Source organism: Lepidothrix coronata, unplaced genomic scaffold (genome assembly GCF_001604755.1).
Source record: "Lepidothrix coronata isolate B3197 unplaced genomic scaffold, Lepidothrix_coronata-1.0 Scaffold84, whole genome shotgun sequence".
Classification (NCBI taxonomy): domain Eukaryota; kingdom Metazoa; phylum Chordata; class Aves; order Passeriformes; family Pipridae; genus Lepidothrix; species Lepidothrix coronata.
In genome coordinates, this window is record NW_016690264.1 from 1,900,303 (window position 1) to 1,916,445 (window position 16,143).

At 41.0% G+C, this 16,143-nt stretch overlaps 1 protein-coding gene across 1 annotated transcript in view; it reads left to right on the forward strand.

The window, feature by feature from the left end:
- Positions 1–16,143, forward strand: part of LOC108500124 (netrin-4-like) — a 46,105-nt gene that overhangs the window by 21,187 nt on the left and 8,775 nt on the right. The window contains exons 4-5 of the mRNA XM_017820668.1: positions 10,975–11,101; positions 11,472–11,660. Of these exons, the coding sequence (XP_017676157.1) occupies positions 10,975–11,101; positions 11,472–11,660 (316 nt within the window). The remainder of the gene's footprint in view (positions 1–10,974; positions 11,102–11,471; positions 11,661–16,143) is intronic.

Genomic DNA, 16,143 nt, shown 5'->3' on the forward strand with positions numbered 1-16,143 from the left:
ACATGCAGGAGGAAAAGGCCTTTGTTGTTGAGAGGTGAACACCAACAACATAGTTTCTATCAGCCAAACAACATTGCAAAAAAATCATTGCCATTTTGCAATTTCTTGGCAGAGGGAAGGTGCTCTACCTTCAGTCACGTGGTGACTGAAACAGGGTGTGGAAAAGAGCTATTAGAAACAAACACTGCACATCCAGAAATAATTTGATTTAATCTACTGGCCACATCTAATATTTAATGTACTCCTGGGACAAGAAAGTCTCAAGACACACAGTTTTTAATGTAGTTGGTGTGGGTGATGTCACAGAATGAAGGCAGAGCAGCTTCATGTTTCCTAGGCTGCTGTCAAGTAATTAAATAAAATGCTGGAAAAATACAGACGTCCACAGCAAGGCTTAAGTAATATGAGTTTCAGCCTCTTAAGAGTTCAGAGTCCTCCTATGATGCATTTGTCTTCAGTAGACATGACTGTGCTAACTTGTATGTCTGCTCTTCTTGTGACAGAAATTCTGTTCCAGTTGTAATACTCCTAACACTGCTAGACCATAGGCTAAATAATGCAAAAAACTGAAGCTAATTTCTTGACATTTTTGAACCAACCCTTTTCAACACCATTTTTTGGGGGACTGGATGATCTATGATTACGAGATGATCTGCCAGTGATCAGTTTATCTGTGGGTCTGTCAGTTCAGCTGTGACAACCCAGCCAGTGTCTGGCTTCTCTGCTGAGGCTGCCAGTAAGAAATGCAGCTCTAAGAGAAGAAATGTCACAGATGCCCCAGTGTCATAGCAACAAATGAATACAAGAAAACTGAAGATGGTAAAACCAACATCCAAATGGTGCATCATTCCTCATAGCTTGAAATCCTGCATAGTTTCATGCATATTTTCTCTGGTCATAAGTTTGTGAAAATACAGTGAGATTCAAAGTAGACCCATAGGATCCAATGAAAATGTTCTCTGACTTCTTTTTTTTTTTGGCAGCAAAGCAGTAATAACTACTCTGTCAATGTGGCTTTTTTTAAAAAAAAAACAAAACAAGCCATGCGCCCACCTCTACACAATTTATCTAGATCACATTTTCCTTTTGAAATACTGAAAATATTATGTCAGACAGGAGGAGAACTTTGAGAAATGAAGATGGGAGCTGTAAATAATAGGCAAGAAAGTTCTAGACAAACATATCTTGAATTTGGGGTTTGTTGCTATTGACAGTGATGTTTTCCTGGTTTCTATTTAACTTTCCTCAGACCACAAAAAAGACAGTGATGTCATTCTACCTAACTTAAATAGTTTCTTCTGGTAGCTAAGAACACAATTCTCCTTTATGAATGTCGCAGCCTGCATTATTCAAACTCTTTCAAGTAGCTTCTCTGTCAGTAAGGGAAATTATTGAGATTGCATTTTGCCACAGAAAACTACAGAGCAGCATTTACTTTTAAATGGAGGGCACCAATATGCCAGGACCTGGCCACCTGAATACATCTACTCTTCTACAGTTGGATGCAAAGGAACATAATCCTGTTCCACGTATTGCTGTTGTAGGATGTACAGAGTTATGTGTTACTCTACAGTAAATTATTTCTTTATCAGGTTCCAACAAAGATAGTAAGAGCTGTCAGGTTTAGGATCTGCTTTGATGACACATTTTAGCTGAGCCCAGAGATGCCTCCAGAACAAAGTTTACAAAGCAAAAAGTGCACATGGACAGAACACAGAATCTAGACCAAAGTCCTTTTTGTTTACCAAACATGTCACAATTCTCTACCTAGTCCATGAGAAGTAAGTATGGACAGAGGAAAGTGAATGTGGATTAAAGTGTTTTTGTATAAAGAATTAGTTGGTGGTTTTTTTTACTTGTTAATTATTGGTACCTACACTGCCAGGAAATTCTTACGAGTGGCCTCGGATGTTTCTTTTGCCTCTTTATCCTGTTTACAGAGACAAACTAGACTCCCTGTGGGTCTGATCCTCCACAATGAAGCAAATGGAAAGTTTTCCACTTACTTCAAAGGGAGCAGGATCTGGTTCTAAGTAGGATTCCTTGTTTGGCATAATGGAAGTTACATAAGGTAAAACTTGTTTTTCTGCATCAATTTTCTAGGTGACTTGGCACTTGTAACCCTTGCAAATATTATCTATCTCCTCTTCAGATATCTTGTGCAGTTCTACTGATAATCCCCAGCTAAGTTTTCACATTATCTGATCCAAGCTGTGCCAGTCTGTATGATGTCCAGCACTCAGAGATGCAGGAGGTGCTCTCTGTTGTAGTTGGCAGCTTAAAGAGTATGTTTTATTTGAGAAAAAGTTACCTGTGTGCATCAACTATGGGAGTAGGTTCAGGAATGTAAAAAAAAAAAAAAAAAGAGGTTCCAAGAGCTTCTAGATCACATCAGAATAAAATCTAAAAACAGATACGTGTGTTGATTGTTTCCAAAAATTAAAACTGAATATGGACTTCAAGCTATACCCATAATTATCTGGAAACATAGAAAATCATATAAATTATGCTAGCAAAAGGTAGTAACGAATTACATGAACTACATGGAAAGTGGTGTTGCTGCCACCTTTGCCACTCACAGTGGGCCAAAGCTTTTCACAAGAATCCTTGTGGGTACATGCAGGTGGGTGAGAAAGTTTCTGGTATTTGTGTTTAGAGATGACAAAGAAGCTGACAGGGGAGCATCAAGGAAAGTTTCTCTTGAATTGCAGTGGATAGTGTTGGTGAGTTTTTAGTTCCCCAGGGCAAATGTGCTTCAAAACTGTGACTTTAAATGACTTCTTGAACAATTACTTAGATAAAAGTTGGAAAAGGATATTCAGACTTTTCTTGTCACTGGTCACCCCAGAAGATCCTATTTTAACACATTCTCACAAAAGTCACCAGAACTCTTAACTGAAGAATACCTACATAAGTCTAAAGAAGAGCTTTCCTATACATCCCATGCTTCTCCTGTTGTTTCAGGAAGACTGGCACTTTAAAGTACTGAACCCATTCTTGCAACCCAAGTTGCATCTTGGCTAACCCAAAAATCAACACCTCTGTCCTTCTGAGTTATTAAAAATTTGAAGTCAAGCAAAAATATGGTAGATGTTCCCCCTTTATTTTAGATAAATTGTATCCTCCAAATTCAAGCACACTCTGGGCTGTGCTTCTACCCTCTTCTGATTATAACCAGTGTTTAATTTGACATCCATGCAGGTTCTCCATGAGCTCTGAGAACCTGTGGTTTGCAGCCAGAGCATCTGGCATTCCTACCATCAACATGACATTTTGAGTATCTGTGGTTTTTGATGCTATGACCACACTTTTGATGCTATGACCTCTATAATGACTCAGTCAGGAGGAGTTCTGCTATCATAAAGTTGACAAGTTTTTCCTACATTTTATTATTGTTGAGGAAGTGTCTTTTACTACTGCTGAATCCAAACCAGAAAAACATGCCTATTCAGGAACAGTGTTTAAACACAAGCCTAAAAGCTTTTCTGAATCAGGGCTCAGTGTAGATCCATCCATGCAGACATTCATCTTACTTGTACAAAATCATCTCTTATTTTGTGGAATGGAGTACTAAATAATTTCCTATCTGACATCAGTAGCCTTTAAACACAACTTTTCTTAAAAGCACTGGCTATGAGTGAGCTATTTAAACATATATTAATTTTATTGCTTAATTGCTGTAATTAATAGCAGTGTTTGTTGTTTTAATCACTTAAATTATGTTCTCTGCCAGTTTCATCTCTATGAAACAACCATAATAATCCCACTAGTAGAAACATTTGATTAGAAACACTTCTAAATATATCTTAAGGCTGATAAAATATGCCTTATAGTACTTTCAAGGATTGCTTTTCACATTAGAGCTACAAGAATCTGTGTGTGTGTGAGGCTAAGAGAGGGAAAGAGTCGTTTCATCTCACAGCTATCAGCCACCATTTGGTACCAATATCTCTCTGGTGTCCCACAGTCCAGCATATTTCTGAGGGTCTTTCATTTAAGATCCATGCAATATATGTTTTGTCTCTCTTAGCTGAATTTGACAAAGCTACCAACACGAGGATGTTTTGTGATGTGATGTGATAATCATAGGACCTGCTGTGTTTGGCCTCATATATTCAGTCATTGTGTTTTTAAGCTCTGCTGGTACTGAATAGACTGTTGTGTTGTTTCTGTCCTCAGCTTACCTATGTGTTAGTAGAACAAAAATTTTCAGTCTTTTACCAAAGCTTTTCAAGGCCTTTCAGACAGTTCATTCATCCCCAATGAATATTCCACTAATTTAAGCAAATCTTTCTAGAGCTGTAGCTTGTGGGTGCACAGAATTTGCATTTTAATACTTTAGCAGCAGGTGCACTATGGAGAAATTTTGCACAGGATTATTTAAAAATTTCATTTTATTCGGTGCAAGAAAAGTTATGAAATCCTACTTATATTTCCTTGCCTTGGTTCACTCACTGTGCTGGAAGGGCCCCAGGGATTAGCTTTGCATCATTTAGGCGTTTAGAATCCTTTCCTTACTGTGCACAACGTTTCTGCTAAATCATGGACTTTGTCACCATTTTTCTCCCTTCCCAAATTCCTTATAAGTTTGGCTGGTCCTGTGCCTTTTCAGCCCTGCCCTTCCCCCACTCTGCAAGCTGCAGCCATTTGCAGAGAAGTTGCAGGAATCTATTTGTGTCTTGGCTTCATCTGTTCCATTACTCAACATAATTTCTCTTGAGTGGGAGCTGTGCATGCTGCCAAGTTCACTCAATATAGAGGTAAAAATTCAGAGATGAATCACACACCTCTGGAGCCACTGTGGTTTAACCAGTAGAAACCCAGATGAGGTGAGACAGTTGCTGGAGTTAGCTGGATTTATCACAAAATAAATGGCAGAATTATTTGGCCTGTTGAATGAACAGGTCATGTCCAAAGTTCTCTGAACTGCCCACAGTTTGCTAATCCATATGCCTGACCTGTAAATCCACAAATTCTTGTCCATATATCAGAATCTAAATCTCATCTTCTCCCATTTTTCCTCTCCTGAAACTACTTCTGGGTCTTTCTACAGTAAAGGTTGGCAGTCAGGCCAGACTGCCCAGTAGCATCAGGAACAAAGCCTTGAACAAGACCAGACTCAGTTGTGCCATGCCCTTTCAGGAGATTTGAACAGTGGTATTTACTCATTATGCTGTGATTCAGGCATTCACCTGCTAAAATACTGAGTCTCGCTCCCCCTTCTGTTTCCTCTGTTTTTGAGACACTCACCAGGAGCTGGTGACCTGCTGTAACTCAGATGCTGCATTTAAGCCTCACAGCTGTTATTTGTGTGCAGTTTGGTACAGATTAATAATGGAGTTTTTGACATTGCAGGAAAAATAAGAGGACAGCTTACTCAAAAAAATCAATAAAAATCAAGCTAGAATTCAGAAAGAAAACAGGAAGAAAGCAGAGTGAAATATGGACTGAGGCGCAACCAGCTGTGTATAAAGCCTGAGGGAGGTGAATTCAGACAGAGGATGGAGTTGTTTTGAAACTGTCACAGGTTGAGTTATATCCTCTCACAGGAAGCATGATTTTTATACCTCTTCTGGTTTGTTTATCCTGCTCGTTTGTTACTGTTCAAAAAGGTCTTAGTGGTGCCAGTCTGAATATTCAGCTGAACACTATCACTGATTTTCCTCCACCATTGTCTCTTCAGTGAATTCGGAGCCAGGGGCAGCTCATTCACTTATTCACTGCTGTGGAGTTCAAAACCTGTATGGGCTGAGGTGGCATTGCCACAAGGGTCCCAGATCTTCTCATTTTACTACAAGCAGGTACTACAATCCTCTGATGTCATTGCAAACTGCTGTATCCAAAATTTCTCTGGCAACATTACAGAGAGAATACAGAGTCCAAAGACAAACATTTTCTCTGAATCAGCAACAGTTGCTCTGACCTGGAATACTTCCAAATTTAACCTGCAATGATTAGGAAAAAAAACACCCACCAAATAGACTGAGAATAGCCCAGGAGAAAGAGCACAACTGGATTTACTGAAAGGATAATGGGTAAAGAAACTAAGTGGGGAGAGAGAAAGCAAGAGGCTTCAGATATTATATAAAGCTGTTTAGAAATATGTTATTTGTATATATACCTTATTAAAGGTGTTATACAAAGAGTTTAGAAAAATTTAAAAATTGCAGGACAAACAGGTGGAAAACTTTCACTTACTTTCTGAGCTGTGGATCAGAATTCAGATGAAGCAACTCTGTGCAGCCAAAGGTGAATAAAAATCATGTAATTTCTTGGACCTGTTGTGTGAAAACAGGATGTGGTCCTACTCTATTTGCTATAAATCAACCAGAAGTTACAGAGCTTCATGGAAGAACTACTGGATGAAATTCATGGCTTAGTATAGGGGGTTCAAACTGATCATCCTGGCATTAAAATCCATGAAACTATAACCTCCTCTGATTCAAAGCTGCTCAGGTGGTAGATGTAAAAATCAAAGTCTTTGGAAGCAACACCAGACTTGTAACGGCACGACTGTACTGTGAGGCAGATGAGGGAATTAATCAAGATTAAAAATACTAGTGCCAAGGGAAAAAACATGGTTTAGTTTTTTTTTAAACATGGTTTGGTTTCACACACCAATTTACACATGACTCAGGGCGTGATGCAGGTACAGAAAAAAGTAGTAAGGAAAGCAGAAATGTCTCAAATTGAGACTGCCCCCAAAAACTTTGCATCATGAAACCATAGCCTAAGAACTTAGCTGCTATATCAAAACACAAAAGCAGAGCTTTAACATGGCCATTAAAGCCAATATGATGGTGATTGAGTATAACAAAACATCTGTGTTCCTTTCCTGGACTAATAATATCCTCTAACTGCAAGTATATCAGCTTCTAAACTTCTACCCTTTGCCAAAATTGATTAGAAAACTGGAAGTAGGAGTCTTCATCTTTCAAAGCTGACAGCCTGCATCAGTGACATAAGGAACCCTGGCTGAACACGCTCAGAGTGCAGGACTGTGGGAATGCAAACTTTAACAGGTGATGCACATGGTACTTCAGACTGGCGTTTTGAAATAAGGAGGTTTACATGATCACACAGCCTGTCTGCCTGCCACTGCATCTTTTTCTCTGATCCATTCCCCCAATAGCTTAAAAACAGTAAAACTATTGTCAGAGCAACTGAACTCTCAATACAATGATGTTTCAATGAAGGGGAAAGAGCATTGGAAACAACTAGAGTTACCAGAGTGATGAGGAGAAGCAGATAAGGGAGGTGTCATAAAAATTCTGTAATATCTCTGAAATGCTCAATTATTGTAGCAATGAGCACTCTGGGAGAAGTCCACACAGGCCTAAATATTTTAGTATCTAAGGATCAGTGAAATAAAGTGAAATATGAGATATGTGAGACAGAAATCCCCCGTATTTCAATTTTTCTCCTGCTGTACCAATATATTTATATGCATTCACATAAATCAGTGTCATAAACTACTCAAGCTTTAACTGAAAGCTGTCTAGTTTCCTAACTGATGGCATGAATCTTGTATAAGCCTCTGTTGCTCACAACTTGCTTTCAAGCTTCCTCCACCTGGATTTCCAGCTCCTAATCCAGAAAGCTGAAGTACTTTTTTTCCTCAGATGCCTCCTAGCAGTCAGATATCCTGAAGCTTCCAATGACATTAATCAAGTGGCAATCCAAGTATCGCTAGTATTGGTATCCTGAAGGCACTAATTGAACTTTAACAGCCCTGACCAGCCCCACCTGGGACTCTCACCCATGCTCTCTGTCCATTGGCCTGGGAGCTCTATTTAAGCTCAGCCCTGGGCTGTTAGCCTCTGTTTGAGTATGCTGTGGGTGTGCCTCTGTGTCCCTGCCTCTGGCTCCTGGATGGACCTTGGGTCAATGCTGTAGGTACCTTCTCTCCTGGTGGATGCCCCTGGCATGTGCTGTAGCTTGTCTCTCGTTCTGCCCTCTGAATGCACTTTGAACCCATGTTGAGAGCTTCTTTCTGGGCCTGTCTCTCACTGCTCCTGTATTGCTCTGGTCCATCCCCTTGTTGCTACTGTGGTATCAGCTCCCTGCTCTTCCCACTGTGCTTGGGATGGTGCCCCCTCAGTAAGGGCACAGCCTGTGCTGTGATAACCCTCAGCTTGTACCTTTTCAACACTTAAAGAGAAACTGGTCCTTGCTGCTTCCTGACAATCTTCTCCTTAATCATAATTTCCTCATAATTCTGACCCTGCTTTTTAGGGCATAGAAAAATATCAGTGTAGTCTCCCTGAATCCGTACTCCTCTGATTTTGTTAACTTGCCATGCTAATCCTTATGTTTCAGTGAGATTCAGTGCATCCTGAGGTCTTGCATTTGGTAGAGAACACAATTTTCTACTTTTTTTGGATACGCTTCTGTGAGAGAAATGCAGCCTTATTTCAGCAGTGAATAACAAGTCAGGGACATGCCTCTTCATGCTGGTGTTGAGTGTGACTCTCACATTCTCCCTTCCCTAAGCAGATATCCCATTTCCTATTTTATCTGACAGTTTCCTGTATTTCATTCTTGTTCCTTCCTGGACTTTAGTCTCTGGCTCCCTCTCCTATCTCTTCCTCTCTAACAGAACAAATTGTTTTGTCTTGTTATTTGCAGCCACCTCACCTACCCTTATTTCACCTCAGGCTTAAATGTAGCAAGTCTCTTCCACTGCTCAGTTTCTTCTGCATTGGCCAGTTTTCTGCAGTGGCCACTTAAATCCATTGATCCCCTTTCTTGTGTGTTCTGTGTGAGCTGTTTTTCTCTGCTCTCTTCTCCTATCCAAATTCTTTCTGTAATTCATTCTCCCCTCATGTTGCACTCTGTTCCTTATCTGTTTCACCTGTAAATGCTGTCTATGAGATCACTTTCTAAAAGAAGTTCCATGCCAGCTCCCCTGTTTCCTTTTGCCTGCTCAGTGGCTCTCCTGTCTGCTGGCTGCTTGGCTTTTCAACCCTTTTAAGTCAGTCTTCTTTCCACATGCATTTGGTAAATGGTTCCATAGGATGGATCACAGGCAGGAAGCTTCCTCTATGCCTCTGTCCTACTCACAACATGCCACAAACTACAGTTCACAACAAACTAGTGGGCAATGAGCAAAATAACTCATCTACTTTCCAAAGAACAACCAGACTTTTCTTTTCTCACTGAATTTTCCTGTTTATTTTCTGAATAACTGTTCATGAGTGTTCACATCATCTGTGCAGTGCACTGTAACTGCGGGGTCCTGTAGAATAATGAATATTTCATCATGTCATTCAAGGCTATAACAAAATTGCACAGTTTAATTATGCCATTTCCCAGCTGTACAATCTCAGCACTTTTCATGTATTTTTTTTAAAGTGGTGAATGTACAGTTTTTGTGTATGTTTCTAGAAAAAAATGAATGGCCCAGCTTACAGATTTTGCATTGAAATACACTTCAAGAAGCACTTTCCTAAGAAGTGAATGGATCCAAGATTTTGTTCTGACCCATTTTGGAATGAACTGCAAAGTCCAGATGGAGTCTGAAGTTTGGGGATATTAAAATCTATGATTCTGGGTCAGGCTCACTTTCTTTTCTCACTCTTGGCCCTTTCCTCTGCTCTCTGGCTTCTGAAAAGCAGTCCCTATGTCCACAGGGGAGAATGTTAAGCCTGAAATGCCAAACCCAAACAGGGGCAAGCACAACACTGTTGCTTATTAGTATTTTTGCCTTTGTCTCTGTAATTTGTCACACTATTTAGTGCTTTGAAAGTGGATGACTTTCCTGTGCAAAGGTCTGGAGAGGCATCATGTCGTTTCATGCTGTATCCCCCTGAGGTTTGCTGGTGCTGAGCTCTGACAGACAAACGCACACCCTGAAGTCTGTGCTCAGTGTTCCGTGAGGAGGCAGCAAACCTGCCAGCTGGCCATGGAGGGGCGATGGCATCAGCTGCAGCCTATCCCTCTGCTTGCTACATCACATTTCTGCTCTGGGAGGATTAGAAACCAGGGGAGCGGAGAGCAAATTGCTGCAGGCACCATGAGTTTGGGGGCAGGGGAGCACATTCACGCAACTGCTTTTTTTGAACGCTTCTCTCTTGATCCCAAACTACCTGCTCTGTCAGATACTGCAAAGGGAGAGTCTGACTTTCAGGAAAGACTGTGGAAAACTGTAACTCAGATTACTTGTGAGATTAAAGGATCAGAGTCAATTCTCACCCCAGTCAAAATGAAAATCAGCCTCTGTTTTTTGTGTAATGTGCAGTGGGCCAGAGCTGTGCTGGTGCTTACAGAGCTCAGCATCCTCAACAGCCCGTGGAGGTCTAGTCCCTGGTTTCTGTGCATTTCCTGCTATAGTATAGGTGTCTCCTTGCATGTGAGATGCACACCACTAATTAGTAGCTTCTCTTGTGATGTGTAGAACATGATGTATGGTACCACCTTTCCCGTTCTCCCACTCCCTATACTGGGTATTTCCTCAACTTATCTGGGAAATCCTTTCTCTGAAGCATTGCAAACAGATATTGGAATCCTGTTTCTTTATCCAAAAAACTCAACCCAACAAACCCAAACAACAACATAAAAACACTCCTGTAAGGCCCTTCTTGAATGTTGCTCAATACTACAGAATCTTGTGCACCAAATTACATTGTGTAGTGGAACCGGCTGTTATATTCCTGGTGTGTGAAATGACCACAGAGCCAGTTTCAATAGTAACTTTCTGTTTGAAGCCTGGAGTAGCTCAGTTTCCAAGATCAGGTTTCTGGTGTGAATACCCAATTCCAAAATCTGACATATAATGGAGTATTTCCGTGATTAAAAATGAAATTAAAAAAGATAATGCTACATGTTTAAGCTCCAGGCTCTGTGGGTTTCCTAAGAGAGCCAGGCAGCTGTGTGAGAGTTGTGCAGGAGAAGTCCCATCTCCTCATGAAGCTGTTGGGGACCCACCGTGTTCTTGCTTGTAGCTATTTAACTGTATTCTCTTTTCCCTGACAGGTCCATGGGAAGTGTGTGTGCAGGCACAACACAGCAGGAGACCACTGTGAGAAATGTGCTCCCCTGTACAATGATCAGCCTTGGAAGCCAGGAGATGGAAAAACAGGGGCCTCAAATGAATGCAGAAGTAAGTGGAAGGGAGGTTACTGATCCAGGCTTTCAGGATGAGCACTCACCATGCCAGCAGGCAAAGCTTCCTAACAAAGACTTCTGTGGATTTACACTAATGGTGCAATTACATAAACTGGGGATAAATTGCTGGTCATTGATGGAGAGCTTCAGTATGCACATTGTGTTTCTGCAGCTGACCCACCGGGGCTATTGGGAAGTGGAATTTACAAGCCAGAAATTTAGTTTTCATGCAGCTATGGCCCCTCACATTTGAGGTTCTAGCAGGGTTTAAGATACCATCAGATTGGTTTGGAAAATGACACCATTTGACCAGTATTGCTGTGTCTGTTATACAAACTTGAAGGATATTCTCCTGTCCCCACCAGAGTGTCGCTGTCACAACCACGCCGAGAGCTGCCACTTTGACCTGAGTGTTTGGCTGGCATCAGGAAAGCGCAGTGGGGGAGTCTGTGACAACTGCAAGCACAACACAGAGGGACATCGGTGCCAAAGGTGCAAACCAGGGTATTACCGAGACAGGGGGAAACCCATGTCCTCTGCAGAGGTCTGCAAACGTAAGTGACCATGTTATCTGTGGTAAAGACAAATGAATGGTGCAAGAATCTTTAAAAGAATGAAACAAATAATTTCTATAGAATCAATAACTCCCATAGAGGTAACTCATGAGTATTACCAGCTTTTCTTTGTATTCTTTTCCTAACCTACAGATTTTTGATCAAAGACAATTATCCTGATTTTTTTGTGTCTATTTCTCCCCCTGGTATCACACTTTTTTTTTTGTGATAATAATGCATTGCCTTCTGGGGAAAGGTACATTCTTGTGTTTGGGTTTAAGTTAATATGGTTCCCCTTTTCTTGATGCATATTTTATTTACCTGTTGTTTTTTTTTCTGAACCTCTCAAGACTGCGTGTGCCTATGTGCAAGTTATTGCTAAATTCCATAGGATTGTGTAACATCAGTACACATAAATATATACAATAGGAGGCGCAGGAAGCATAGAACCATTAACTTGTTAACAAATACATGAGAGCTCAGTTAGACTTATCTCTGGATTCCACAGCTGTATTATGGTGTGATCTGCCCAAATTAATTGCATCATTAACACTTCAGCAGAATGTGTTAGGAAGTGACTGGCACAGAGGCATTAGTGGTTGCACACAGAGGGTGTACAACCTCTGGATCAAGGTAGTTTGCACTCAGCCAGTCTGGAAAACAGCCCAAATCTCCTTTACTTAGTGTAAACATTTCCTGAATATCCTGCCAGGCTTCACACATCTGATTCCATCTGGCATCTATTTGGGAGGTTGCTACTTCCAATAACATACATAATTTCTTTTTCCCCTTTGGATACTTTTCCTTCCCCGTAGCTCAGACATCAGTTGCTAGCACAGAGAACTTCATCCTCTGTCATCTAACCTCATGCCCACTGACATCATGAGCTTTTAAAGCTTTCCTCACCCTTTTAATGTTCTTCAACATGATTCCTCTTTACCACTCAGGTTACAAACACTCCTCTGCCTCGGACTGTGTGGCTTGTGATATTGGTTAAACTTTCTGTGCCTAACATATCCAGTGCTTCTGCTCTTTTGCATTCTTCCTGCTGGAACTTGGTGACAGCCCAGACTGCTTCCACACAACCCTTTCTTTTCACTTTCACAATGCTCACCACAGAACACTGAGCAGCACACAGGGCTGAGGGTGAGCTTATCTGACTCACCCTGTATCCTTCAGTGTTCTATAGTGGCCCCTTTCTAGTCCAGTTTCTGCTCTGAACAGATTTGCTACAGGGAAATATTGTAATGAGAACAAATTGTTGTGCCAGAAGATTAGCTTCCAATCTCCTAGTACCTGAAAGAATCTGTGTATGAACTCTTGTATCGAGCGGCAGGGTGACGGTGCAGTAACCAGCATCATGTGCAATACTAGATAACTGTTAAAGTCAAGGAGCACTGGAGAGCAGCGAAGAGGGAAAAACTTTGTTTGAAAATACAGCCTATCTGTGTGGAAACCCTAGAACAGTCTGCCTGGATGAAATCAGACCTTGACTCTACCTCTGCCTCTTTTGTCTGCTCTGGTTACAGGGCTCTCAGTACCCCCTGCCAATACTCTGCATAGCAAAAGAAAAACTGTTCAGAAATTTACCTTGTTGAAAGAGCTTTATTCCTGTCATGCCAGTCAAGTACAATAATGTTCTTTTCACCTGGGAACATGCTGCTGCCAGCAGAAGGCCCCAAAGTACAATTGTCTCCACTCTGACTTGCATGTTCATGCCTAGATAGCTGCCATCCTGCTTTAGTCACCTGAAAGTTATATGTCTTTTCTAGGCTCACTGTACTGTCAGTGGAGAAACAGGGGGACCTCTGGGGAATTATTTATTGCAGTCCAAGGTAGATGTCGGAGATAAATGAACTGAATTGCCCTCTAAAGCATATCTATTTCCTCGACTTAAGAGCTACTCTGGATCACTAGCCTGCACTAGAGTTTCTGTTGCTTGAGATGCATCTAAATAGTTTTGATTCAGCATTATTGCAGAGCTAAGCACAACCCTATCTGTGCACGATTCATGTCAATAGAACCTTTCTCAGGTGTGTAAAGGCATGCTTGCCATATCAAGATATAAGGAAAGGGCATTGCAGTTCACTCCAGAGACTCAGTGTGTGAATGATGCTTGTGACTCTGTGGGAATAGAAGGTACCCTAGATATAACTACAGTTAAGAGAAACCTGGGAGAGAGGTGGTTAATCTGTGCCTTTTCCCTTTTATTTAAGGCGACAAAGAGAATTCCCACAATAAGACTCAACAAACTAGCTTAATAGGGTATTATTTTGTATGATGGAAGTCCTGACCCCCAAACACTTCCCCATGTGCATTGCAGGCACATGTCAGTGTGAACTTCATGTTATGCTGTACTTCTACAGAGAATTTTCAGGGAATGTTTCACTACTTTATTATGTGGCAGCAAAACCAGAAACACCAATGGAGACAGGCAGAGCTGTTTTGGTTAGAACAAGTTCAGTGTGACAGAGGGAAGGTTTCCCCTCCAGGACCATCATCATGTCCAAATGCCTAGAGCTGACATTAAACTGAAAAGCCTCATGCAGGATGTAAGAGAGACCCTCTTCTCCATCCCTTAGGTTGCAAAACTTGCATTGCTAGTAAACCTAATCTGGTTTGGTCTATGTTGTTCAGGTTGTGTGACCCTAAAAAACCAACTTTGGTTACCCAGTAAAAAGACAGCTACTGTTTTTGAGCATTGCTAATACATAAGAAATTAGACAATCAGACCACCAGGCACATTTTTCTCATACTTCAGCCTGCTGATTATAAATTGAAGAGTTGCTACTTCTGGACTAGATTGTTTTTAGGATTTAAATGTACTAATTCCAAGGCATCATCCCACTTTGAGAAAATCATGCAAACAGACTCAGACTAACACCACCAAATGGAAAACCCACCCACTGAGCAAGTGTTGAAAAGCAGTAATAAACTGCAAACAGCAGACTGAATGGATGGTTTTAGTGAGAGCAACCTGGTGCTCAGCTTCCAATTTTGAACTCGGAGGAAAAAAAAAAAACCTCAATGGGAGATCAAACTTGACCCTTGTGTACAGTAGATACTGAGCTGGGAAAGGAAATCTGATGAAAAAGCTGAATGAAATGCTGTGCTAATCCCTTTGAGAAAGCACGCTTGAAGAGTGCTCTGCCATCCAGAGCAAAGTCTAGGTTCAGCTGTGACATCCCCCTCAGGCTCCCAGAAAGTTAACAGGACACTGCCCAGGCCCAGAAAGAGTCTTTAAGCATTAGTCATAATAATGAATAGCATTCTCTCTTAATCTTCTAGGGAAAAAAAAAAGTTGTATAACAATTGGATCTCCTGGCACTATCTAAACCACCCTTAGCTGACCTTCCAATGCGAGACTGCAAAGACATTCCCTTGGAAAAAAAAAAATCTGTTGAAATTTGATATGTAAGTGTGAATCTGCTATTCCTTTTTGTCTGTAGAGGTGGCCTGCCTCTGATCCCTTTGCTTCTCCTGTTCCTAGCAGCTGAGATGAACGAGAGCTGGGTCATGTGCAGAGCCTTGTTTTGACACTGCTTAGATCTACATTTAAAAAAAAAAAAAAGGCATGAGAAGAGCCCCAGAGCAAGGCACACACCTGCCTATTATTGGGGGTGACAACACAGGATTAAGCAGTTTGGATATAGACTTGTATGGAAGCTTTGACTCAGAAGCCTAATCGTTTCCTAACCAATGGTTAGCAAAGCTGCTGTATCCTTGCCTCTTTCCTGTGGCTTATTCTGAGGCTTAAGGGATCCTTCTGAAATGGCACCATCTTTTGTACTCACCCTTCGCTTAGCTTAAAAATAATGCAGGCATGTAGACCCATTTAAAAGGGTCTCCAGGAAAACAAGCTTTTTTCCTTGGAGAACAAGGGGTGAAAATTAAAATGTGCACAGATGCACATGCACGCACACATGGTCTGAAAGGCTCTGCTTCTCATCCTTTACTTCTGAGCAGAGGGAGTGAACTTTTAATTCTAATATCACAAAGGCCCCATCACATCTTGGTTCAGTTTGTCTTAATCAGCCCTGACCACACACAGAGCTGTCTATCTTATTTCCTTCATTTAAGAAAACACTGGCAGAATCAATCCCCACACCTGACTTGCTTTAAAAATTGCCTAAAAATGCTCTGAAGATACACATGTATATATATATATATATCAGATTCAAAAGGCTTTGCCCTTTTTTTTTTAATTTTGCCTGTTTTTTTAATCATATACCCAGTGTCTGCTCATATCTTATGCATTATTATTATTAGGCAAAGTTTAAGGCAAGATACCTCAAAGGCCATTGAATTACTTAAGCACCTGCTGTTTTGCTGTAAGTTGGGACCATATTGTTACAACCAATATTATATTTTACATCTGTGTCTAATTAAATGGAGAAGACAGCTGTGCTGAGGGCAGACAGATTTATTGAGGACTTGAGTGGAGGCTGCTGTATGAATTATTCATTTTTCATTATTTCTTGTC